The sequence below is a fragment of the Ascaphus truei genome, chromosome 3 (assembly GCF_040206685.1).
Source record: "Ascaphus truei isolate aAscTru1 chromosome 3, aAscTru1.hap1, whole genome shotgun sequence".
Classification (NCBI taxonomy): domain Eukaryota; kingdom Metazoa; phylum Chordata; class Amphibia; order Anura; family Ascaphidae; genus Ascaphus; species Ascaphus truei.
Window position 1 is genome coordinate 29,045,535 of NC_134485.1, and position 27,402 is coordinate 29,072,936.

General features: G+C 43.5%; 1 protein-coding gene across 3 annotated transcripts in view; it reads right to left on the bottom strand.

Moving 5' to 3' along the window:
- The window catches only part of HUNK (hormonally up-regulated Neu-associated kinase), an 83,576-nt gene extending 64,246 nt beyond the window's left edge, over nt 1-19,330 (bottom strand). For 2 of the 3 annotated variants that reach the window (XM_075593896.1, XM_075593894.1), the window contains exons 1-2: nt 19,199-19,330; nt 2,196-2,439 (exon numbers count right to left, since the gene is read on the bottom strand). In XM_075593896.1, the coding sequence (XP_075450011.1) occupies nt 2,196-2,439; nt 19,199-19,302 (348 nt within the window). In that variant the 5' untranslated portion in view covers nt 19,303-19,330. Of the gene's footprint in view, nt 1-2,195; nt 2,440-3,904; nt 3,995-19,198 lie in introns of those variants that run through there. The other variant, XM_075593897.1, reaches the window with a different exon arrangement.
- Between the last annotated feature and the right edge of the window lie 8,072 nt (nt 19,331-27,402).

Below are 27,402 nucleotides of genomic sequence, written 5' to 3' on the forward strand. Positions count from 1 at the left end.
CGCTGAACTTTTTTTGCGAAAATGTACAATATGTGCCCACTTTTTTTATTTTTTGGACAAGTATTAACTGTTAATTTCCCCAATTCAGGTCGGTCACAACGCTGCCATGTTCACAAAAAGTCGAGCACATTTAATAACATTTGCACATCTGCAATCCTACAGGTGAGAACGGACTGAACAAGGGGTTCCCAACGCCAGTCCCCTCCCCCCAACAGGTCAGGTTAACAATATCCCAGCTTCAGCACAAGTGGCTCACCTGTTGTTTCGAGCCACCTGTGCTGAAGTTGGGATAGCCTTAAAACCTGACCTGTTGGGGAGGGTGTCTTGCGGACTGTGGTCGAGAACCCCTGTACTAAACCATTAGTATTTTATGCCAGAACATAAAACAAGATTTCTGGGAGAAAAATTGTTTAAATGCATAAAATATTTAATATGCAAAAGATTTTTTTTTTCCACATTACAGAATCTGCAAGGAGCGCTCTAGGAAATCAGAACAGCACTAACACAATGTCCATGAACAGGGGAGTGCTACAAGGGGAGCTCGCTGAATGCTGATCATTTTCAACAAATCAGAGAATAAAATAATGTTTTTGTAAGATGTCAATGAATAAGTAATATAGTGAGTCACATTTCTGGAGGTACCCAAATGTATACTGTATATTGGTATACTGCTGTTTCTACTTTACTATGTGACAGCAACATATGATGTGCTGCTGTTCGCCAGGTTTACCCAGTCCTGAATAGGGGGTAGAGCTGTCTGCGACATGCCAAAGCACCACATGTGGAGTTTTTATTTGCAGTTGTGAATATGCACCTCTCACCCATCAAAGAGGGAAAATGCACTTCCTGCTATACATAGGGTGACCATCGGAATCCGAAATACATATTACAGAGAGATTTTCCCTTGAAAAGTTCAATATGATGTTGGGGGAATTTTTCAATAACAATATCACAGCAAAAGTGGGGCAATGTGGTACAAAAAATAAATAAAATCTACACACTCCATAGGCACCTTTAAAAATCAAATCAAAAACCCATTTAAATCAAAAGTATTTTTTCTCCGATACATTTGTTTTAATCGCATAATCGCACCACGTTTGTGTTTATATATATATATATATATATATATAGCCCCACATTAATTTATCAAAGCCTTCCCGCTGCAAAACAGCTGCACCAAATGCATCAAGAAACATTATTCCCATTGAAACCAACTAGAATTTATCGCTCTGGTAAATTATTGTTATGGTTTATTAGTGATGCGCAAACGTATCCAGCGCAGCGCGACAAACACCCGGCGCAGTACTTATTGTTTAACCAGATTTGCAGCTGGGAGACTTTGACAGATAACCCGCAATGTGTCTAAACACCATTTATCCCTGATCATCCAGAACAAAAACAAAAGGACAGGGGTGCTCAACTCCAGCCCTTCCCCACACCCCCCCCCCCCCCACCCCCAACAGGTCAGGTGTTCAGGACATCTTTGCTTCAGCACAGGTGGCTCAATCAGTCCCTGCTTCAGCAGGAGTGGCTCATCAGGGGTTCAGACTGAGCCCGATTGAGACACCTGTGCTGAAGCTGGATATCCTGAAAACCTGACCTGTTCGGGGGGCTTCAGGACTGGAGTTGGGCGCCTCTGCGTGTAAGAAATGGCATTACCATAATGTAACATTGTATAGGGCTGTAGCACCCTCCTCTACTTCCAGAGAGAGTGTGTGTGTGTATGTGTATATATGTATATTTTATATAACCCCCCCCCCCCCCTACTTCCAGAGAGAGTGTGTGTGTATGTGTATATATGTATATTTTATATAACCCCCCCCCCCTACTTCCAGAGAGAGTGTGTCTATGAGAGAGAAATATATATATATTAAAAAAAACTCTACTTCGTGTATGTATGCATATAAAATTACAGCTATATATCCCTACATCTTTGCACCTCCCTGCCCGAGAAAGGTGTGAGCTTCCTCATCATCAGGTGTCAGCCCAGATCTGCACAGCCCACCCTGGGCGCACACACACACACACACACACACACACACACACACACACACACACACACACACACACACACACACACACACACACACACACACACACACACACACACACACACACACACACACACACACACACACACACACACACACACACTGCATATCACAATGGCCAGGTAGGTAAGAGAGTGGAGTTACCTGTTCCCCGGTCACCACGTGCAGTCCCTCCCTGACCTTGGCGAAGGAGCCCTCTCCCAGCTTGCTGCCGATGAGGTAGCTCCCCACCCTCTTGCTGTGCTGGAAGCTGCGCAGCCTCTCCCGGGACACGGAGCTCACACCGGCCGGCAGGAAAGTCTCCTCCAGGGGGAGGGGAGGCGGCTTGTCCCCAGCCAGAAACCCGCTGGGGGAATCGCTCAGCCCGTCCCCAGCTGCAGCCGGCATCCTGGGGGGAGACAGAGGGTCCAACAGGGTGATCACCAAAAAAATAATAAAAACCCCTTTCTGCAAACAGCCTGGAGTGAGCAGATCTCACTCAATCACTTTACAATCCATAATCCGGAGTATGCAATCCGGAGTATGCAATCCAGGGCTAGGAAGGAAGCTCGGGCTCCCCAGCAAGTTTGGGGGGTAAAATCCCAAGCAGTCAGTGAGGGGGGTGGGGGTCTGGGTTACTTGCACATGGTCTCCAAACAGAGTGTTAGACCCCTGTAATAAATGTAGGGTTCAGAAAAGGGTAAATTAGCAAATTTGGGGGGAATCCAAGGCAAGCTGGTCCTGCAGGAGTTGTGTTTCCTTCTCTCTCTCCCTGTGTGTGAGTGAGTGTGACAGGGGTGCTGCCTCTGTAAACAGCCTCATTCACTTTGAATGTGCAGTCATTGAATCCGATCACAGGCGGCAGGGGGAACAGATGTGATCTAAGCTCAGGGAGGGGAAGGGAGAAAAAACTTCAAATCCTTCCAGTTTCTCTTAACCCCTCCTCCTGCCTCTGCTACCACTGCATCCAGTGCAAAGGCACGCACTGCATCCAGCCACCCCAGCACAGGCTGTGATCAGCTGCTTGGGATACACTGGTCACACTTGTTTGGTGAGCAACACACAATAAAAAGTGGTTAAATTGGCTCACCAAGAAGTTGAGTTGTACTTGCATATATTTAAAATTGGGGAAAATCGCTTTTAGTAAGAAAAATAGGTATACAATATTGTGGTATGAAAGCTGAAAGGGTAAACATTTTTCTGAAATTCCAATTTCTTAAAAAAAAAAAAAAAAAAAAACAAGTGGCCCTGAAAGGATGTAAGTAAAAAGTAGTGATACTGTTGTTTTTGTAAATAAAGTCGTGCTAACCCTCTGCATTTCGACCGCTGATTTTGTGCGGCTAATTCACATGGGCGTTACGGCTACAAAGAAATTGTGTGACTTACCAGGTACTCATATCTGTGGTATATTTTTAAAGGCAAATGGCTGCAAAAATATACCACTGGCTACACGGCAGTTGTCTTGCAAAGTGCCGCGAACCCCTCTGGCAGTGAAGGGTCTATAGCAGGGGTGACTAAATTCCGTCCTCAAGGGCTACCAACAGGTCAGGTTTTCAGGATATCCCTGCTTCAGCACAGGTGGTGCAGTCTTTGACTGAAATCCTGAAAACCTAACCTGTTGATAGCTCTTGAGGACTGGGAGTTGGGAGTAGCCTACCCCTACCCTACAGTTACTAGGAATACAGGTCAAAACACTGAATTTAACAAGGTATGTATCAGGTGATTTCCCCAAATGTTTGGGTAGCTTTAATCCTGCTGTTTTTTAACCTAATCCTGGTCACATTAGAAGTTGTCTAAACAAAGTAATAATACATGACTATTTTTTAACCTATAATTTTTCTATTGATAATTGTATGGTTGTATTAAAAACTCACCCTAAAAATGGTATGCTTTCATAAAAATCATCAGAGGGTCTTCTCCTTAGAAAATGCTATTATCCTACTTCTGAGATACTTTTCACACAGTCGACTACTGTAACTAAAGCCTGTTAGCTTAGAAGTTGGAGACAGTGACTAAAAGAACAGGAACTGCAGAAACACACCTGAAATTCATGACTGCACCACTGTAATTAGCCTACAAGCACAGCAGTGACAGGCAGCGCGCGTGAGTTCATCTGCAGGCTCTGTTACCTTTTTTCCTCCCGCGTGTGAATGTTTTGCCTTGAAAATTGCCCGTACTGTTTTCAATTTCTTTCTGTAAAGAAAACACTTTATGTCGTGTTTCGTGACTTAGAAAAGCCTGCATGGCTTCATTTTCCTGTGTAGTCCCACGTGGTGAATGTTAGGATGCTGTACTTCATTGTGTTTTTTTTTGCTGCTTAAAATGTATTTCTTACAATTCTCTTTGCTACCTGTTTTTCGTTTTGTTGTTATTTTCATCTTCAAACTGCCTAATACAAATTGTATTGTGTGTCTACATGTTGTTGACCTTTTCCTTTGATGTACACCCAGTGAACACTACACACCTTTTGCGTAAAAAATTACCCTTTACTTTTAAGATCTGAATTGGTACATATATACTGCAACAACAAAATATAATTTGTGCGCACGTTAACATGTCTCAGACGGGTCTGCAACCCTGCTTTTCAGCATTATCTCTTGGCATACAAAGCTTCCACTGCAGCCAGGGATTCTGGGAAATGACATGCAAATGAGCACCCAGTGTCACCTTTTGCTTCATGCCCATTTTAACACAGACCGTATAAGCATATGCACATTACACAGCTTTTCAGCACAGCCTGGGTAAAGAAGAGCAGAGCCAGTAACCCTCCTCACAGACAACTGTTTCAACCTTTGGGGTCTCTTCTTTAACCCAGGCTGTGCTGAAAAGCTGTGTAATACGGCAGGCATAAGCTTATAGGGGTCCATGTTAAAATGGACATGAAGTAAAAGGTGACACTGTGAGCTCATTTGCATGTCATTTCCCAGAATCCCTGGCTGCAGTGGAAGCATTGTATGCTAAGAGATAATGGGGGAAGGCAGGGTTGCAGACCTGTATGAGACATGTGAATGTGCTCACATATATTATATTTTTATTTGCTGTACACTGTACTGTGAAGGGTTTTTGTCACTTTTTTTTTTACCCACCATAACTTACCTATGTACTGAAATTGTAATAAAAGGAGAGGCATTCACCCATCTTACACCTGCTATATAATTTGACACATTATGACATAGTTGAAAATACAGTAAGTGGAAGCTTTTATAATGTTGTCATAAATGGCACAATGGGGTTATATTACAGGTACCATAAGTGCTGTAGTTGCGGTCACACATGTAATAGAATAATGACAACTGCACAGTAATATTTAATACATGTGCTTTTGTATGGCTTCCAGAATAGCTCGAAGTAATTGTGACAAACTGGGACACATTTTCTCTTCTTTCTCAATGCCTTATGTGATTTTGTAATTTTCCTTTGCAGAATACGGTCTCTATCGAAATGATTGCAATCTATTGATAACCTTATCTATGAAGACCTCAAATGTCTGTTCTTGAGAGCTTTTGTGAGGTGTGAAAAGCTGACTGCCATAGACCAGTTATGTGCCCTGCTTGAAGATGCCTGTTACATATTGCAAGTGAATGCTATATGGTGGAGTGATATAGAATCTTGACTAGTGATGGACAATTAGGATCAAATCCTACAGGTTTCCAATCCATTCCATAAATACTGCAATAAGGTATATATACGATGTGGCAGTATAGAATTCCTGTGCGATCCTTGGCTATGAAAGCAGATGCGCACATTTAAAGTGAGACATTTATTTCGGTACATAGTGTAAGGTAAATAGTTGAACTCATTTAACATCATCATCTGCCCATTAGATTATAAGATCATTGTGGATTGATGCATCCCAGTGTTTTCACATGTGCAGAATTATTGGTTGTCCCTGAGAATTAACGCAGTTCTAGGTTCAGGAACTGTATTAATGGGAAAGGGAACAATATGCCTGGCTTATGTAATGGGAAAGAGATTGTGTGGGGTCACTAGAGCTGTAGAAGACCGCTGAATCAGACAAGTTAATTTGAGGCTTAAAATATGATTTAAATACAAATGTTAAATACAGTAGTTGGAAGTCTGAGGTATATGATATTACTAATGCTAAAGATGACTAGAGCTGCCTTCCAATGACACGCCTAAAACAGCCATTCATGTTCATTCTCACACTGGTCAAGCTGCAGCTTAAAACCATATTGAGCATGACTACTTCCCAACATGGGATGCCTTTTGTTCTTAGTGAACAGGGCTGCAATGCGTTGCAAGGCCACTCCGGCAGTGAATGGGTTAAGGAATTCTGCTCGGTTCTCTTGGACCATGGTATTAGAAGGCTTGAGATAAAGTAGACACAACAGAATGTGGCGCCCGCTCAATCTCAGGTGCACTAGGGGAATAATATATTTAAGAGAAACATCCCTCACAGATGAAGGGAATGATAGTCCAAGAAAGGCCCCAATTTTATGCACTCGAATCCTTCACGATAGTTTTCTAGCGATGGGGGATAATGCTCATTTCCACGTCCAATAGAGAGAATAATGACATCTGTGAGGGTTGATTGTCCTAAATGGTTCTATTGATACAAAGTAACATGCATAGCACAGTATGTAATGTATATTTATTACATGGTTGTGCCAACGTCGCGTCTTGCTGTATTGAAGTTAGCACACATGCTGCAAGACTGTCCTCTGCTTTGTGACGTCAGCTTTGCTAACTGGGCCACGGTTGGAATGCTGGGAAAACAAGTGTTTAAATGCAGGCGCTGAGCTAACGTTCATCATTGAAAACATTCAGCAGAAAACAGGCGTTACTTCCATTGGAAACAGCATAGCTTCATGTTGTAGCCTTGATTGACTTCGAACACTTCAGTTGCACTTTTATAGAATGTGATCACACTTTCACAGCACAACACTGAAACTGCCTGGTGAGAAATCTTACAACCTTTCTATGTGTTATTTGCTGCAAAGTATTCCAGTGTTTTAAAGCTCCAGTGTCACAGAGTTAAAGCAGTTTTTTATTTTTTATATACCTTCAAAAAGTAGTGTGTTGCTGAACTCTTTGGCTATGACAAAGGTTAAAGGCGCAGTTCCACTTATCAATATCAACATATTTTGGCGTTTCAGTGCATTAAAAGCACTTAGGGCCTCATGCAGAGAGCAGCGCTATTTAAAATTGGAGAGGGGAATAAAAAGTAGGTTACATGGAGAGTTTTATTCTCCATATGCAGAAATGGGCGAAATCCGCTATTTTTAGCATTACTGCACGTGGAGAATTGTAAATGAGGAGATGCGCGCAGCTGAAAGGGAAGAAAAAAAAAATCGCGAATTTTTTTTCTTTTCCCTATAGCCGGCGAGCTCCTGCTTCTTGCCAACTCTAGTTGGCGGAGAAAATTGAAGAAAATCGCGCCAAAAACAGCCGCTAGATGGCGAGAGCGCCTTTCTGAATTCGGATATTTTTCAGACTGGCGAGATGTAGTTTCTCGCCAGCCGCGCGGCGAGATTTTAAATAGAAAAAAAAAAATGGCGCGTTTTTCCTACCTCTCCATTTTCAGCTGTTTTTTGCGCGATTTTCTCCGGAAAATGGCGAGATTTTAAATAGCGCTGCTCTCTGCATGAGGCCCTTAGTCATGTAACACCATCCCCACCTTTTTCACGGTTGTCATGTCTCAACCCTCGAGAGCTTTTCAAATGTAACACACAAGAGCAGGGGTAGCGAACTCCAGTCTTCAAGGGCCACCAACAGGTCAGGTTTGAAGGATATCCCTGCTTCAGCACAGATGGCTCAGTCAATGACAATGACAGTCAATGACTGAGCCACTGAGGGATATCGTTAAAACCTGACCTCTTGATGGCCCTTGAGGACTGGAGTTAGCCACCTATGCCCTAAAGCCTAAGCGTGAAACAGGACAGCAAACGGCACACAGTAAATGATTCTGTAAAGCAGGGGTGGCCAACGCCAGTCCTGTAAAGTCTGCACTGCTTTGGGACTCGTACGCCCATGCAGCACTCAAATGGTTAAAGTGTTATTCCTTTCCATCCTGAGATCAATTAAGGAAAAACACCACCCACGGTTTTTTTTTGTACGATGAATGATTTTTACTTTCTTCCTTTTGGTATAGACTGCAAAACAATCGTCTATGAAAATGTTCTTTTCTATTCTTGGGTTCTGTCTCTTTATTCATCTTTACTCACAGAAATATCAACATCCGAGGACTGAAATCGGTGACATTTCGGGGTTCCCAAACAAAATAAACCTTTTGTGGAAAAGAACAGATTTTTATCGGCACGATATTATTTAACTGTACCAGCTTTAAGTTTAGGCTATAACGTCATGTTTCTTTTTTTTTTTTTTTAAACTGCACAGAAAATATACTGTATTTCCAAGTTAGTACCAGTAGTTGTTTAACATTATTTGACACCAGAAGCTCACATTTTAGTAATGCAGGAATGCAGGCTTATTATAATACTTTTCGGAAGGCAGCTGCATGTGAAATGGTAGGATAACTAAGTAATGTCAAATGAGTTTACTTGCTAATTACTATGCTATAAGAAGCCGGCTAATGACCCTGGACGAGTTCTTAATTTAAGTTTATTTGTGCGTTTCTCAGAGTACAAACAACACAAATCTTCATTACACTTAAAACATCATTTCAGGAAGCAAAGGATAATAACCTGTGCTGGAAGGGCTGTAATCTGATTCTCTTTCCCCATGGCAGTATCATTACTGAAGTATTACCAGCTGTTACACAGGAACCATTTGTAAAGCCAAATGCATAAGCATATCCAGCATGGATTTAGCCAGAAGTTCCTATTGGTTGGGTTGTTTTTCTTAACCTTGATGTCTCTGTGTACTCACTGGAAAAGGCTGACACACAGTTCATAAGTAGCAGCACATATTTATCTTCTGGTTTACCTGGGACATTCATGGTTTGCAAAGGTCAGTACAGAGGCATAAAAGGCTTCTTTAATCACCAAACTGTTCAGAGCACCTACTCTTTCCCCACTAGATATTCCAGAGTTACGCTAACTAGTACGAATTAAGCATTCAAAAAAATTGCAACCCTGCCTTTCAACCATTATCACCTAGCATACAGTGCTCCCACTGCAGCAAGGGATTCTGGGAAATGACATGCAAATGAGCACACAATGTGTCACCTTTTGCCTTGGGAAATCCATTCACATGGATCGCATTTAAGCAAATGCATCACCGGTCACACAGCTTTTAAGCACAGCATGGGACTAGCAAAGCAAGTCAAACCACTCACAGACATGTTTCAACCTTGATGGGTATCATCAGTGTGAGGTTGGTTTATACTTGTGTAGCCAGGTCCCCCTCCTACCTCCGGGCTGCGCGAGAGGGGGATGGCTCCGTGGGGACTCAGGCAGGTGTCGGGTGGCGCCGGAATGGCAGGCGGACCCGGCACAGGTACTGCGGGCAAGTGGGTCGCCGGAGACCCACGGCGAACAGCGGTTAAGGGCGCCGCCATGTTTAGGAGGTTGGCGCATGCGCAGCAAGCACCCGGCGATCCTTGCAAGCCTGAGCATGCGCAGTGAAAGAGGAGTACGGTGGCCCATATGACAATGCTAAGGAAGGGGACTACAAGCCCCGGCATCCTATGGGGCGGCTGCATATGTGTTGCGGGAGGACCAATAGGGCTCCTGGAAACACGGAGAGAGATAGATACATTTTGCGCACGCGTCAGTCGTGATCCGGACAGAGAGGGTGAAGGTAATGTCCAGGGATCAGTGCTCCCCTGGACTAGGCCAGATTCCCCCCCAGGTCCAAGGTAGATCCCCTGAGTCACTGTAGTTTGTGCATGCTGTGTATACTGCAGGGAAAGGCCTTAAAAAAAAGTGACAACCCTCCACAGTAAAGCATATAGCAAATGGAAATATTACTGTATGCTCATTTGCATGTCTTAGACAGGTCTGCAACCCCGCCTTTCACCATTATCACCCAGCACACAGTGCTTCCACTGCAGCAAGGGATTCTGGGAAATGACCTGCAAATGAGCACACCATAACTTAACTAAGTGTGGTGAAACCTATCCTAAGCTTCATTTTGCAAAGCCAGTATAACCAACCCCACACTGATGAGACCCATTAAGGTTGAAACGGATGGGTGTGGGCTATGCATTTTAACCCAGACTGCTCAAAGCTGTGAAATGCAGCAAGCAAAAGCTTACAGGGGACCATGTTATATGGTTTTGAAGCAAAAGGTGGCACTGTGTGCTCATTTGCATGTCATTTCCCAGAATCCCTTGCTGCAGTTGAAGCACTGTGTGCTGGGTGATAATGGTGAAAGGCGGGGTTGCAGACCTGTCTAAGACATGCAAATGAGCATACAGTAATATTTCCATTTGCTCATTTGCTATATGCTTTACTGTGGAGGGTTTTTGTCACTTTTTTTTTACCCACCTTAAATATATATATATATATATATATATATATATATATATATATATATATATATATATATATATATATAAAATCATTAGCGCAAAAACGTAATGAAACCCCTCCAAAGGTATGTCGAACCATGTAGCCAGAACACTGCTTACTTTTGCTGCTAAAATATAACCTTTAGTTACCTTTGTTGTACTGCCATCTAGTGGTACAAAGTGCACTATACTGTGGCAATTTTTAAAGTAGCTCATTGGTCGTAACAACCTGTGCAAACCAACCACAGCTTTATTTTTAATGCAGCATGTCCAGCGTTTAGTCGCTTTTGCCGGTGAGCCTATTAGCTTGCAGTACATTCAAAATAAAATGCTACTTATGTAACGGTGTTTCCCCCACCCCGGGGGAGATTTGGCCATTACTACGTATGCGGTGCATAATACCTGCTGGTAACACAAGGGCTGAGTCGTCCGCCGGTGATAGTGGAGACACAGGAACAGGCTTCTGGGGTTCATACCCCACATATCTCTTTAGCAGTGCAGCGCCTCTATCTGCTGTAGGCTCCAGGGAACTGGATGATCTCCCACGGTAGAACCGATTACCTCTCCCCCTAGTAAGATCACACACCAGGCCGGAGGTATATGCAAACAGGAACGGTTTATTGTCTTCACTGTACAGCACAGTAACAAGGCAGAGTTCTGCGCGATGCAGTTTCTCAGCTACCACTTTAGGATGGTCCCTGGACCTTCACTACAGGCCAAGGGCACCCGCAGCAGTCCCAACTCTTCCCTGCCTCCCTAGCAGAGGCAGAGGCATGGTCCACACTCACTCTCCCCCGGAGGGAAGAGGACCAGATCAGGCCCAATAATCAGCCTCACTAATGTGTGACCTTCCTTCCTCAAGTGGAGGAAGGCACTGCTGAATTTGGGGTGGCACTGCCCTTAAGTACAGGCAGGAGGAGGGCAACAGGTCAGTCCCATGATTGGTCATGCCCAGTCCTGATGTCACCGCCTCCCGCTGTCACTCAAGTGCAGTTCCTCGGAGGGGGAAAACTCCATAGCAACTACTGGCAACCTGATTGTACCAGGGCTTACTGCCAGGAGGGAAGCAAACTAGTAGCCACAGATGGCATGGCTACACTTTGTTTACAATAGTGTATATAATCATAGTATATAGTCATTGTTTTCAAAGTCCGGCCTTTACTCACTGACCCGCTCCTACAGTCCGTGATACGATGGAGCAGGCATTTAGCATGTACAAGGCATAGAGGGAGATCTGTGTAATGCTGCTGCATGTTTACAGGTGGAAAAATCTGCAACTGTACAACTGCAAAGGTTTGAACTTCACTTTGTAACTGTAAGATGTTATTATTAGATGTGCCTTGCAACATTACTGCCATTTATCCAAACCTTGGTTTAAAACACACTGGTGAACTCTTTGAGCTGTCCACTCGTGGCTCCCCCTCTGCTCCCACGTTAAGCTGTACATGCTGTCATTCTGCTGGATGGAGGTTAAAGGAATACCTGTGAAAGTGAATGGATTTTTGAAGCTAATTGCACCGTGGCCTCTTTTTCTTGTTGCCTACCATTGTAATAGCACATTCTCTGCTCATTTGACCTTCCTGGGCAGACACCTTTGTCTTGGCACTACTGAACATATTGCGATGTTGAGGGTCCTGGAACATTTTCTAACAGGCTAGATGTGTCACACAAATGAAGTCTGGAGAGTTTAATCAGAGAATATGATACTGTATGTGTTCAGACACTAGTTTCTCAGCTAACACCTTATCAAATGGCAACCTTGTGACATCCTTTTATCAACTGCATCGATAGCCTATTCAAACTGGATAACATCAGAGAAAAAGGAACATTTAATGGCTTTATAGGGAGTAGATGTGCAGTTTATAGGGTTGTCAAGTGTCCAGTATTGAACCGGACTGTCCTGTATCTGAACATCGACCAGTAAAAAAATTAGAGGTAATACCGGACATGTATGTGTCTGGTACTACCTCTCTGGACATGTATGTGTCTGGTACTACCTCTCTGGACATACTGACCTTACCGGCTTGGGGGAGCAGAGAGAGAGCAGGGCTCTTGTTAGGGGGCTGGGCAGATTCCTCCATTCTGATTGGCTGCATTACCCAGCAGCAGCCAATCAGGAGGAGGTGTCAGGAGCCCGAGGATGGGGCCAAGGAGAGGAAGAAACAGCATTGAGCAGAAAGCGGACAGAGAGAGGTGTGTGTATGTGACGAACACGTCGCACCTTTCACCATTGTGTCCAGTATTTTTGGAGACACCACCGGACAACTATATGTGTGGGGGTGATTTAGCACCCGTTTTATTTTAACATAGAGATGCTGAGCTCCTTCTTTGCTATGTGCTTTTTCAACTGGCAAAGTACTCAGTTGACTTGCAATGTCTATCCATGGCTGACTTCCTGGGTATCCTATGTGCGAGCCAGTCCTGACAGAGCTGCTGGACTCGTAACATGGCTCACAAGACATCCTACATTTCCCATAATAGCCCAAGTACTGAGTGAGCCTCTTCTGCACAGTATACTTCCAGCAGCCCTGCATAAATGGATTATTATTTTATTCTGCTATCTCAAAATGATATATAGAAAGGAATAATGACCATGTGTCACTTTTTTTTTCTATTCTGGCATTTCCTCTTTCATTTAATGACTCGACAGCAGGAGTCTGGGTTGGTTTTACTGAAGTGACGCCAATTATTCGCTTACATGTGGAGTGAAACCACGTGTAGAATGAACCCAGTTAACTAACCCCCTTGGCGTTACGATTTCGGGTTCAGATGTTGATGTAGAGCAGGGATTTCACTCGCTACTAAATAGGAGAAGCGTCTAAAGATATTTGTTAAAACAATAAAACGAGTGGAGACACGGTATATGAGATTTCACCATTAGCTGTAGGTTTAAGCGGCATTATAAAAGATGTGCTTGCGTGCTTGCGTGCGTGCGTGCGTGCTTGCGTGCTTGCTAAAAGAAAGTATGTCAATATTTTTAGAATACTTTTTTTTTTTTTAAAGGTGCCATTTTTTTATGAAGAACCTAGAGATGGTGCCTGTCTTAAATCTCCCTCTGTAAAAATAATAATAATACGTATAAGAAGTGATTATCTAGGTATATAGGAAGGAAAAAAGTAGCGGTGCATTGTGTTATAGCCCTTTGGCTACTGATTATTATCTTATCACCAAAGATGTTATCAACAGTTTACGCTGCTTATTTTAACCTACACTTCTGTGTCTCTGAATCACAATCTAATGCCAGGATTATAGGGTCTGCTTGCTTGTGTGAGCGTGCGCGTGGCGTGCAGTGCGGCCCTAGCACAAGCGATCTGTAAACTCTCCTTCCTAGCGATGTTCAGACGATGGGGAGGGGAGGGGGGAGCATGGCGGGGCGCGGCCCTGACATCACGCGGCTGGTTCGCCCTCATTAGCTGAACCGCCGCCATGATGTGCCCATTGCTCGGTCGCCGCGCCAAAAGACAAAAAAATCTTGTCTTTTTGAAAACGCGGTCTCGCCATCACACTCCGTCGTTTGCGCGCGAGCAGTAAGAGCGGCCTCATTGGGAGTCTGCAATTTGTTTTTGCCGCCCGCGCAAAGCACAAACGCACGGACTGTAGCTCGGCCTAAGGCTGTGGCCATAGTGCATGCGACCACGCTCGTAGCACAATCATACTGTGTGCAATGCGCACACAAGCGCGACGGTGCGGCAGGATTTTCAAGAGGAATACATTTGTATTTTCGCGCAACGGCCGCATCACGTGAGCATTTGAGCCAATGAGGACGAACCAGCCTGGTGACATAATGGCCACGCTTCCCCATCAGAGCTCACAGATCGCTCAGGCGACATTGCGCTCCGTCCGCCGCACGCCTGAACTGTGTCTGATGCCTAAAGCCTCGGACACGCTTACCGCTGGCGTGATGAGGTGCGCTGAAGCTCAGGTAAAGCGGGTGCTTTCCCTGTCCTTGCGGTTGCTTGCCCGGCGCGCCGTCAGGGAGCGGGCTGGGGGCGGGCTGGGGCGGGCCGGGGGTGGGCCAGTGGCGTCACAGAGCTGGTTTGCCCTCATTGGGCGAACCGCTCACGTGACCGGCCTGTCGCGCCGGCAAGCAGGGGAATTTTAAAATTCCCTAAGACCTGCGCTTCCGTGCGCTTGCGGAAGTGTAGTGTAGGCGAGCCCCTACTTAAGCCGCTCTAATTGCAGCTGTAGGGGCTCAGTGCTGAGCGGGAGCGCACCTCAGCGCGCTTCCGCCAGCAAGCGGTAAACATGGCCGAGGCCTAAGGCAGAGTCCACGCTAGCGCTGAGCACGCGGTGCTTGCCGGTTTTACTTCTTTTAATCCTTATGTTGACGTCCCCGTTCAGGTGGCGTACGGGCACAAACGCTCTCCCAAGCTTGGCGCTTGGGGAGACAAAAAAAAGAGAGTTTGAAACGCACTCAACATGCCCCAACACGCGCGCTTGCAAAATAGACAGGACACCCGATGCTTATGTTTGGAGAGTTGGTGACGTCACCGCTCTCAAGCATGAGCGCGGTCAACGCCAGCGGGGACGCAGCCTAAGGCTAGGGCCATGGTGCCTTCTCCCGCACGGAGGCATGCGGAGCCTGGGAAGTGACCCGCGTGAAGCAGGTGCTTTCCCTGGCCATGGTGGGGGGCGTGCCTGGGGGCGTCACAGAGCTGGTTCGCCCTCATTGGGCGAACCGCTCACGTGACCGACCTGTCGCGCCAAGAAATCAGTTTCAACTGATTTCTTGCGCAACGCGCGTCCCCTCCCGCTTCCACTCGCAAGCCGCATGGACGCGATCACTGCCTTAAGGCAGTCTGATTGCTCAGCGTTCGCACGGTCTGCGGCACCATGTCCCCAGCCTAAGCTGCTAACCTTCCTGGCCAGGAGGGATCCGTCTTTAATATTTCTCCTGTAACTGCGCCATCTTGTGGACACAATTGCGATTCTATTGTGTTTTATTCTCTGAAGGGCAAACTGGGTGGCTACCTAACTGAAGGTATAAGCGATGTAATACAGTACAACTAGCATTTAACTACTTATCCCCAACAACAGCCACAACAGAAGGTGGTAGTATTCTGCAGGCAAATTTAGTTCAATTACGAGAAAAGCACTATGTAAATAATGTTATTATTAAGGGACAGAATCGCATTTAGTTTGATGGTTCTCCCAGTCACTGTCTTTTTTATTAAAAAAATATATATTTGAAATATTTTGTAAAGAAGCCTTTATACTGCTCTGCTTTTTAAAGATCTCAGCTCCTGTATTGAAACCTCTTTTCTATTGTTTTATTATTTAGAACAATGCTTATTTACTACATCTACAAGAATACTGATTCTTTTTTTTTTTTTATCACTGGGTTTCAATAAAACTTCCTTGTCAGCACCCTTCTCCTGAAACTTAGCACGTATAGTGTGTATCTGCCATGTGCGGCTTGCGAATGTTCTAGTAGTTGCCCTAAATGGCATGGCTTTTGTACATCTTATTTCTCGGTTACAGTAAAGATGAAAAAATCAAAACACCAAGGAGTTAATAAAGACTACAGCACAAAATAAATTATAACTTGTAAACGATCCATTTATGGGGCATCTGATACATTTGTTTTATAGCATAAGTATACCATTCAACATCCTTTGAAATGGTTATATTCTCTTGCATTTAACTGTAGTACCTGTCATGTATAGAGGTCTCTTTGGCCACTGCTTCAGCTAATGATATCTATAGTTATAGTAACCACTCTAGGTCTCTTGAAAAGGTGCTATACAAAAGGTATGCAATTCAAAATAACTGCAAAGCTGGGGAAAGAAACCCCAAGACACCTATTGTTTGTGTTCACACTTAGAGTAACTAATTATTCAGGACAGCCTATAAACTTGTGACCTAATCACTGAGCGTGAAAATGAAGATACTTTAAACATGACATTTAACCAAATATTCATTAAGTAAATGGTGCAAATGATACCTGTTGCATGCATTAGGGACATACTTGGCAATCGTTGTTTATACGTAGTTCTTGTTACTCAGAGATTAATAAATGTGAACATCTCAATGTTATGTTTGATGGTCCAAATTGTTGTACCCTTTAACATGATAACCCGCTCTGACATTTAAAGACATCACAACCAGGTTATTGGTTTATTTAATTATCTGTGACCTCCCATTTAACAGGAGAACTATTCTAATGTATCTCTTGGGTAAGTGTTTTTTTATTCTGACTGTGCTTCATGCAGCATTGTTGGATGAAGGTTAGAGTACAGAAAACACTGAGTAGGCTTGTTGAGCCAATAAATGCAACAACCATGAGACCTCTACTATCTCAGAGAGCACTGCAGCATAATGCTGAACAATGAGTTCAAAGCCCCTCTGGCAGTGAAGTGGGTGTTATATGTACAGTATGTATATATAAATAAAACAATGGCTATAACTTCTGGCTGGGAAGTGGGTTATATACAAACTGGCTGTACCCGACATAACATACGCAAATCTACCAGATCTTAAAGATATTAAACATTCACACATTTATTTTATTTTTTTTAACTTTAAATTTTTTAATCAAAGATTACTCCAGAGCAGGGGTGTGCAAACTGCAGCTTAACTGCGGGGGGGCGCCGCATTTACAGAGGCCCCACCCGCTTTCCGAAGGCACTTAAATTAAATGCCGGGGAAGCGGCGAAGGCGTCTGTAAACCTTACTTACCGTGGTTCAGCCGGCATCTGGAGACGCGTCGCCATGGCAATGCAGCGGCAAATGACGCCGCAGGGTCATGTGACGTCATGATGCCCAGACGCCAGGAACCACGGTAAGGAGGGTGGGGGGCCCACAGAGAGGAGGACAACCGGGAGGGGGGGGGCGCAAGGAAAAAAAGATTGTGCTCCCCTGCTCTAGAGACACAATTGTCAATTGCTGGGTTCTTTTCCGACACTACACTAAGTGAATCAAATGATCTGACCCTTGATAGAGCAATATATAATTGTCCATGACTAAAAATCAAAAGTTTGACCTTGTGGCTTATTGATTGATTGTCATTGAAAAGGCCAATTGTATGGGAAATAGTTTTCGTTTGCAACTGAATGGTGAATTTGAGTCTGATGGAATGAGTGGGATTCTTGGACTAAGTGCTGTGCCTGAGTTTGCTGCACTGATCACTTTTGCTTTGACTATGTGTGTTTGTATTTGAGTAACAGCAAGTCTTGTATGATTACATCGTCCTCTCAATGGCATTAGGTTTCTAAGGAGCATGATAACGGCTTTGAGTTAGACTGTTTAAGAATTCTTCCGTGAATGCAAGTTGATGAGCAGTATTATCCCTCACAATAGTATCCATGCTTTGCTGTAGTGATCAGTATGATGATAGTATAATATAAGTATTATAAGTATCTACCCAATTTGTCAGTTTTTTGATACAACCGCATCGTGATCTTATAATCATTATCTGACGCTATACTTGATATTACAAAATATTAATACTTAGTTGGCAAAACACACCGGTTCTTGTCCGATCACCGAAGTTAAGTTGAATGTTCTTCTTATAGAAATGGCTTTATTTTGGAAAGTCTATCTCTCCAGTTTTGTTTCTAGAGCATAACTATAGTATAAACCTTTTTTAAATGAGATCCAAAGCGTTTTGCCCAAATGTGTAGAATTTCTTAAAACCAGAGATGGAGCCACTACTTTTTTTTGCATGGAACTTTATCACCCTGTGTTAAATAAAAGCCAGCATTTAATAAGAGAGCACAATCATCAAAAACTCATGCTCATTGTGATATTGGAAGATAATTTTGACGTGACATGAGTATTGCATTATGTTCGGGATGATATCAAAAACATGGTTTTAATTGCAGCACTGCTGTCCTCTACTAAGTACTATTTGTATATCGTGAAATGAATTCTGTAATAATTAGGTTTGGCCTGAATAAGAAAAAAGAATTGTTTTAAAACCAGTGATTGATTAAAGCAGGACAATGGGTGCTGTGAGATTGGATGAAATATCCCAATGAACCAAACATTGGGACCAAGCCAAGATATCACGATCTACTAGTTTAAAGAAGACTGTGTGCTATACTAAATAATAATGCCAGCATGGATAGGAAGCTGCTCTATTCTGATGGCATGAGAACATATCGTGAAATGGTAAACTAAATCTACAAAAGAACACGGAATGTCTAATACCCATCTACCCAAAGGGACAAATAGGTGCTGAGCTTCGTGTGCTTTCAAACTTTTTATACTTTTGGGCAATTGAAATATTATTAAACAATCCCTGCACCTTGCAAAAAAATGGGTCTAAAATCTGGTTACAACGTCACTGCAAATACACTGTGACCCTATGACAGTCCCTCCTTCTCCTAGAGCCTAACCCCAAATGTCATGTAGGCTCTTCCTAACAGTCAACTCACACTCCGGAGGCAAGCAAGCTTTCGGGGCAATGACATGGTCTTTGCAGAAATACCACTGTGAGATGCTAACATCTGTAACACAAGATCTGTGCCATGGAGATTAATCCTATTATTCAGTAATAATAATAAAAAAATAAAAAAGATGTACCATAAATACATTAAAAAAAAATTAAAAGAAAGATTTGCCATAAATAAATAAAATAAAAAAATGCACCCGTTAATGTTAACTTGATATGTGATCCACTTTGAGAAGAGAAACAAAATAATAAAATATTATTTAAAAAAAAAATGTTTTACGTATGATACTAGTAATGAAATAAAATGAAACCTTAAAATAAAAGTAAAACCCCTTTTACCTGATGATGCCAAGAGTATCTTCCTCCACGCTCCATTCTAAAGGCTGGTGTACTCTGGCATTCTCAGTAATGCAAGGTGATCTCAGGGTAGTTAAAACAACCATTTTCCTTGGTGTTACTAGTTCAGCAGCATCGGTGGATGTGCAGCGCCGAGCCCTCGCTGCTTGAAATACAAGACAACTAGAGGCGGCAAACAATGAAACCTGGAGGGTTCCTGGTTGGTTAAAAATAGTCACATTATCAATTTCGATTGCACGATTTCCTGCATACTAAGAGAGGCCACGCTATGGATCATGGAAACAGACATTAGTATTTTGTTGCTTAGCAACTGCTGGATGGGAACACAGGATTCCGACAACAAAATAGTGGGGTGATGCAGTGGCATATCGTGCTCGTGCACAGCCAGGAAGAAGAAAAGCGAAAGAGTAAAGAGAATGCAAAGCCAGTCACGGGGGGAAACCGGCTGTTTTATAATTTGTTAAAAACCATTAGAAAATATTGGTTGTTATTTCACAGTTTAAATAACACTGAATGGGAGCTATAAGCAGTGTTCGACAAACCTATACTGTATATTTGCTCGCCCCGGGCGAGTGGATTTAACCCCCGGGCGAGTAAATATTGGCCCAAGCAGCACACGTTTGGTACTAGGTGGCGAGTAGATTTTTTTGTGTGGCGAGTAGATTTTTTGGTGATTTGTCAACCACTGGCTATAAGTATAATAATATGTATGTAAAATGCAAGTCTGTATGACACGGCCTTAAACATTGATCAGGATTAACAACCCCTTATCAATACCCCGGTTCCAGTTAAGGCAGAGGGTAAAAGGGTATGTGACCAGCACAATCTCAAAGTAGGAGGCTGAACTGAACCCTGCAAACCGTTGTAAGGCTGGTAAATGTAATGTATTCACTCCGCTTCTCTCTCTCCCTCTCTTTTTGTTAAATGTACGTACACGGTATCAAAAAGCCCTATTGGCCTCCTTAACATTTGTATGCACACATAGGACAATCGTTACAGGGTATTATTTAACCAATTTTCTTCTCTGGCAAGTTGGGCAATGAAGGTGTTAAATGGTTTTCTTTTATCCAAGCAACAAAATGTGCCTGCTAGCAGATGGTGTCTTTCCTGCTTCTTTATAAATACTTGTCACCCATCTGGTAAAAGCAAAAGAATTTAACACTCCTATCGTCAGTAAATCAATAATTACATTTAATTATCCAATATTTGATACCCCCTTCTGGGGTCTGTTTTTTTGGTGTAAGACTGGTTTAAGAGTCAAGTCATGGCCATACATGATAAAGTGTGCAGAGTTATTCACCATCTGAATTCCGTGTCTGACCTACATACACTATATGATGAAGGTTGGTGTATTACTGATATCTTTGAGTATCTCACAACTTGCACTACCAGTGGTTACTACAACTTTGTATTGCATATTGTTTGAAATACTGTTAGCTGTCAGGCTGGACCACAAACTCCATCCTGATGGCACACTCCATCCCACTATGAGCAGCCACTTCACCTTTTTGTTTCAACATTGTCCCTCATTCCCTCTAGATTGTAACCTCTCAAGAGTCTGTTCGTTGTATAGCAAGAAGTTTGGGCTGAGATGTTAGGAGGGGCAGAAGAGTGTATAAAAGTGGGGAGGAGAATTTTATGTGTGTGATATACAGGAGTTGATAGGAAGCCAGGAGAGTGATTTCAGCTGGAGAGACGCTGAGACAGATTTACAGTAGGAGAGAGTAAAGTGATTATAGATTGATAGATTGAAGGGGAGACAGGTGAGAGGGAGAAAGGCGGGACCGTAGAAGGTTAACCCAGCATGCTTGTGATACTGGGTGTATGATGGTGTTACCAACATTAATGTAGAAGGGGGAAGTAGGGCAAGGCTTGGGAGGCAGTATGAGGAGATCCGTCTTTGACATGTTAAATTTGAGTTGACGGAGAGCCATTCAGAGACATTGGTCTGTACAGCAGGTGTAAGGTCAGGGGTTGAAAAGTAAATGTGTGTGTCATCAGCATAGAGGGGATATTTGAACCCAAGAGATATGAGAAGGTCACTGTAACAGGGACTTATTACTGTTTGAGAGAAACTGCCTTTAAAATCCAGCAGTGTGCTGGTTACTTGCACACAGGCAATCAACCAGACTCCACGTGTCTGATTAGGACTTTTAGAAAAGCCTGATGTGAGAAACAGGAGAGAGATTCCTTAGCTCACATGTGGGCTGACATAAGGAGAAGAAGGACTGTAGAGATTTCCTTAGCCCACAACTGGGCTGACCTGAGGAAAAGATGATGTCTTGATGCACACAGGACTGTATGCTGACAGACAAAGGGACAAGACACAGAGATCCATAGCACACAAGGATGCTGCTGACTCGGGAGAACAGAGTGGCCGTCCCCTACAGCTACAGAAACAGATAAGAGACTTTCTTGAAGGACTGTTGTGTGTGTATGTGTATATATATATTGTTTGGGGTGGTAATCAGCTTAGCTACCCCACCCATTTAGATAGGGCTGAAGTAAAGGTTTAGTTATTTCTCCAAAGTGGAGTAGGCCTTTATTTAGTTTTTTTGTATGTTTTGTCTTGTTAAAGGAACAGGCGCAATAAAGCCAGGATTTAATTTCACCCTAATCGATCTCCATTAAATACCTCTGCACACATCCCTTACAGTCACCTAGAGAGATTGTATGTAAAGAGAAAAGAGGAGAGGTCCAAGGACAGACCCCTGGGGTACCCACACAGAGAGGTCGACAGAGGAGAAGGAGGCTTTCGCAAGCGAGATACTTAAAGTACATGGGAGACATGAGAGGAAATCCAGATTAGAGCTCTTTTGCAGATACTAAGAGTATGGAAAATGTGACGGAGAAGAGTATGGTCGACAGCATCAAAGGCTGCAGAGAGGTCGAGCATTATGAGCAGTGTAATGACCTTTGTCTTTGGCAGCATCGAGGTCCTTAGTTATTTTAGTGAGGGCTGTTTCGTTGGAGTGAGCAGTGTGCGGAAGCCAGGTTGTTGAGGATCTAGGAGAGATTAGTAGGTGAGAAAATGGAGTAAGTGAATGAATACAAGGTGTTCAAGGAGTTTAGAAGCAAAAGGCAGGAGGGAGACCGGCCAATAATTGGAGGAACAGGTAGGGTCAAGCTTGCTGTTTTTGAGTAATGGAATAACTGTTGCATATTTGAAGGAGGAAGGAAAGGTACCCGAGAATGGAAGAGTTAAAAATGGGAGTGAGTGTAGGGATTAGAGTAGGAGCAAGAAGTGGGAGGGAATGGGGTTGACAGGGCAAGTGGTAGAGGTAGAAGAGGAGATCAGCAGCGAAACATTCTCTGCTGTGACCGCGGAAAAAGATTCAAAGAAGGCAGCAGGATAGTTACTGTGGGAAGAGGTGTAGAATATGAAGAGGATAAATAGGGGATGTCTTGATGAATGGAATCCACCTTTTGTTTTGAAATAATCAGCAAAGTCCTGAGGTGAAATGGAGGAAGAAAAACAGGTAACAGACGGTAGTCTGAGCAGAGAGTCAAAGACAGAGAAGAGGCAGCCTGGGTTAGACTTGTGAGCATTGATTAGTGAAGAAAAGTAGGTTTGTTTAGCCTGGGAGAGGGCAGAGTTGGGATAGGAGAAATTTGTAGTGAAGGAAATCTGCGAATGTGTGAGATTTCCTCCAGAGGCGTTCAGAGGAACGAGTGCAGGAACGCAGCATGCGCGTGTGGGAATTTAGCCAGGGTCTAGGGTTAAAAGGGCGAGAACAGCAGAGAAAAAGAGATGCATGTAGATCTAGAGAGGAAGTATAGAGCAGAGTTGTAGTTCATGACCAGGTTGTCAGAGTGTGTAGTGAAGCATAGAGAAGAGAGGGAAGGGCGCAAAGTGGAATCAAGATCCGGTAGATTAGTAGAGCGCAGGTCTCTGCAGAAACAAGGGATAGATGGAGGTGGAGAAGAGGAGAAGTGAGAGAGATCAAATGAGATGATGGTTTGAGAGAGAAAAAGGTGAAATGGAGAAATCAGAGAGAAAAGTTTTGTGAAAACCAGGTCTAGGTAGTGGCCGACCTTGTGAGTGCTGCTGCAGTCCATTGTGAAGGCCAAAAGAAGAGGTTAGAGAGAGAAAGCAGGAACCCAATATGGCAGTTGAACTCTCCAAGAAGAAAAGAAGGCGAGTCTGAGCAGAGAAAGAAGGAGAGCAAGGATTCAAAGTGAAAGAGAAAGACAAAATGGGATAAGTAGAGGTAGGTGGGCAATAGATGGAGAAGAGAAAAAAGCTGGTCAGTGTGAGTCTCAAAGAAAGGAAAGAGAGGGAGGAATAGTACGGGTTCAGTAGCAGCATTGAGGAGAGGAAGAGCCCCACTCCTCGACCCCTGCCATCAGTTTGTTTATGTTTGTTCTTATATGTACTTGTATGTAACTCTGTTTATGTCACTGTCAAATCTCTGTACCCCCATTGTATCGCGCTGCAAAATATGCAGGCGCATTACAAATAAGCGCAAATAACATACAGTTTGCTTTTAGTTTATATTTAAAACCCATACTATTATCAAGGGTTAAATATTTGTATCCACTTGTTCTTCTCGCACAGCCTAATTTATCATGATTGACTGTGATATGGGAAGACAACGCATGGCAAGAAATGAATTGCATATGTGAAATTAAGTAGGGGACATGATAAATACAGGCATACCCCGCATTAACGTACGCAATGGGACCGGAGCATGTATGTAAAGCGAAAATGTACTTAAAGTGAAGCACTACCTTTTTTCCACTTATCGATGCATGTACTGAACTGCAATCGTCATATACGTGCTTAACTGATGTAAATAAGGCATTTGTAACAGGCTCTATAGTCTCCCCACTTGCGTACAGCTTCGGTACAGGTAGGGAACTGGTATTGCTGTTAAGGACGTGCTGACAGGCGCATGCGTGAGCTGCCGTTTGCCTATTGAGTGATATGTACTTACTCGCGAGTGTACTTAAAGTGAGTGTCCTTAAACCGGGGTATGCCTGTAATACAATATTGTTGATCTCTCCATAAAGCAATCATAGGCAAAATCTAAATACACTACCAATCCATAAAACTGACGTCGTGTCCATATCTTTATAGCAGGTGGTAGTGGGGACACAGGACTAGGCTTCTGGGGTTCATACCCTACATATCTCTTTAGCAGTGCAGTGCCTTTATCTGTCATAGGCTCCAGGAACTGAAGGTGATCTCCCACGGTAGAACTATTACCTCTCCCCCCAGTAAGGACACGCACCAGGCAGGAGGTATAACAACAGGAACGGTTTATTATCTCTTCTGTACAGCACAGTAACAGGGCAAACTTCTGCCCGATGCAGCACATCTCAGCTACCACAGAAGGATGGTCCCTGGACCGTCACTACAGGCCAAGGGCACTCGCAGCCGTCCTAGCTCTTCCCCACCTCCCTAGCATGTATGGTCCACACTCACTCTCCTCCGGAGGGAAGAGGACTGGAGAAGGCCCAATACTCAGCCTCTCCAATGTGTGACCTCCCCTTTTTAAGTGGAGAAAGGCACTCCTAAATTTGGGCGGTACTTGCCCTTAAGTACAGCCAGGAGGAGGGCACCAGGTCTGACTCATGATTGGTCATGCCCAGGCCTGATGTCACGCCTCCTGCTGTCACTCAATTACCAAGGAGGGTGAAAATACCATATCAACTACTGGCAACCTGATTGTACCAGGGCTTACTGCCAGGAGGGAAGCAAACCGTCACAGATAGCATGGCTACAGCAGCTTTTATCAGAGCTTCAGTATAGTACTGGAACCTTTAGCAAAAATTACACGACTGGCTTTGTGAAAGTGCTATGCTCCATGCATTATCTGGCCTCTGGGTCTTTTCAAAATTACATGTTTGCAGTTGATGGAATTTCATAGACATTTCCACATTGTTTTCACGGAGCACTTATAAGGGGAAATAGCTGTCTTCCCAATGATGGGTGCAATTGATTTTCCACATGTACCTCTAGCACCACCTAGCGCGAAGGAGCAAATCTTTTGGAAGTAGGCTTTTAAGAAAGTTCTGATTTTCACTACTGCCCTAAATAGCTGATTGGAGTGCCAAAATACTTGTAAAAATGCAAATATTTTTTGCCTGGACAGTATTAGGATAGGGCGTTTAAACAGAGAAGGTTTGGAAATGCAACTAAGAATAAACCGGAGGGATGATACAAAGAAACAATGAGGGTGTGCCTTAGGATTAGAAACTATACATTCAAGGTACAGTATTCTTTTTTGCTTTCTTTGTAGTTACAGGATACAGTCACTATGTTCACTAATAAATGGTAATTTTGATCTAATTAGCATGTGTATGTGGTGTCTACTTCACACCACAAGTGACAAGGAATATTTTTACATATAAATACATCATTCATCAGTCTTCTGTAAATGTGCGTTTTGGAGATGAATGGCATTTGAACGGTACTGTACTAAGTAAATGTGCACAGAATCATTGTATGCTACACTGTAGCACTTTGGGCATTTATTTCTGTCCACTTGATTAAGTATTCCAGGGTTGGCTTCTAACACATGTAGGCAATACGAGAACTCAGGTGAAGCAGACATACAACCCAGCACATATATTCATATGGCTAGGTCAGTGGTTTAAAAAAAAAAATTGTTTAAGGAACACTATAATTATATTGGGAAATTCTGCAGAACCCCAACCCTCTCTAATAGCGCGCCTGAGATCAGATGCATTGTAAGGAACCCCAACCCTCTCTAATAGCACGCATGAGATCAGATGCATTGTAAGGAACCCCAACCCTCTCTAATAGCGCGCCTGAGATCAGATGCATTGTAAGGAACCCCAACCCTCTCTAATAGTTCGTCTGAGATCAGATGCATTGTAAGGAGCCCCAACCCTCTCTAATAGCGTTTCTGAGATCAGATGCATTGTAAGGGACCCCAACCCTCTCTAATAGCGCGTCTGAAATCAGATGCATTTTAAATTATTCTGCATTTGGTACAATTCTCAAATGACCTGAAAATTGCAGGGAACTTTTTAGGGATGCCTGGGAAACCCCTGTTGAAAAACACTGGCCTAGGTTTTTATGGTTTTGCAGTCCCTCCTACTGGAATACAGAGGCCCCTCTGAAGAAGTACCAATCATTAAAAACATGACAGTGTAACTATACTTCCATCTGCCAAGAGATGACTTTAATTAACTGCACCATGATTACCGCATTCCAATAATAATTACATATTGACCGACTGTAACTATCGTGACTTTTAAATATTTCTGTAAAATTGTTTGATTTTTAATTTGGGGCACTTCCGCCAAATGACAATGCTTAATGCAGGGGTTCTCAACTCCAGTCCTCAAGGCCCCCCCAACAGGTCAGGTTTTCAGGATATCCCTGCTTCAGCACAGGTGGCTCAATCAGTGGCTCAGTTTTTGACTTGATCTTAATATATAAAATCGAAAGATTGGTACTAGCTGCGGTGAATCTGATTGGTCCTCAGCCTCTGGCCAATCAGATTGATGGCTCTATGACGTCACCCGGCTCTATGACGTCACCCAGAGCTGGTTCGCCCTCATTGGGCGGACCGCTCACGTGTCTCGAGTGTCGCGCGGCAATAACAAACTTGTTTGTTTTACCACGCATTGGTCGCCTTGCCGCTCACGTGCACGCGCGCGCTATGCACATACGCATGGGCATGCATTGGTTTGTTTTCGGCGCGAGTGACATCGCTCCCACCGTCTGCTGCACTGTGGCCAAGGCCTAAGGGCAAGAAAACTGCACCAGATTTTTTTTTTTAAATCATTCCCATTGAAGTGAATTAAATTTAGTTTTCCAGATCTGATGTAGTGTTTTGCTCTGATTGTGTACCTGTGAGATTTTGATAAATGACCCCCAGAATCTCCTAACGCACATTTTGTGAAGAAAAAATCTTGTTGCTTTGAAACATGTGGTCCAGTTGTTAGCCCAGTTTTGCAGTCAGAAGACTTTGATGAATTGTGCACCTATTACATATACATTATATATACATTATACATGTAACATGGCCTCCCGGCAGTTACTTCTGCTTCTGGACCTTTCCTCTCTCAGTCCTGTTAGTGCAGGCAGTGGAAAGGTTAAATCCAGTTTTAGGCCTGTATGTGTACTTCAGCCTTGAATGTTGTAGCAATATTCGAGGGCGGGCCTTGAAACTCTGAGGTTGTCAATCTCAAGGGTGGATATTGGTTGG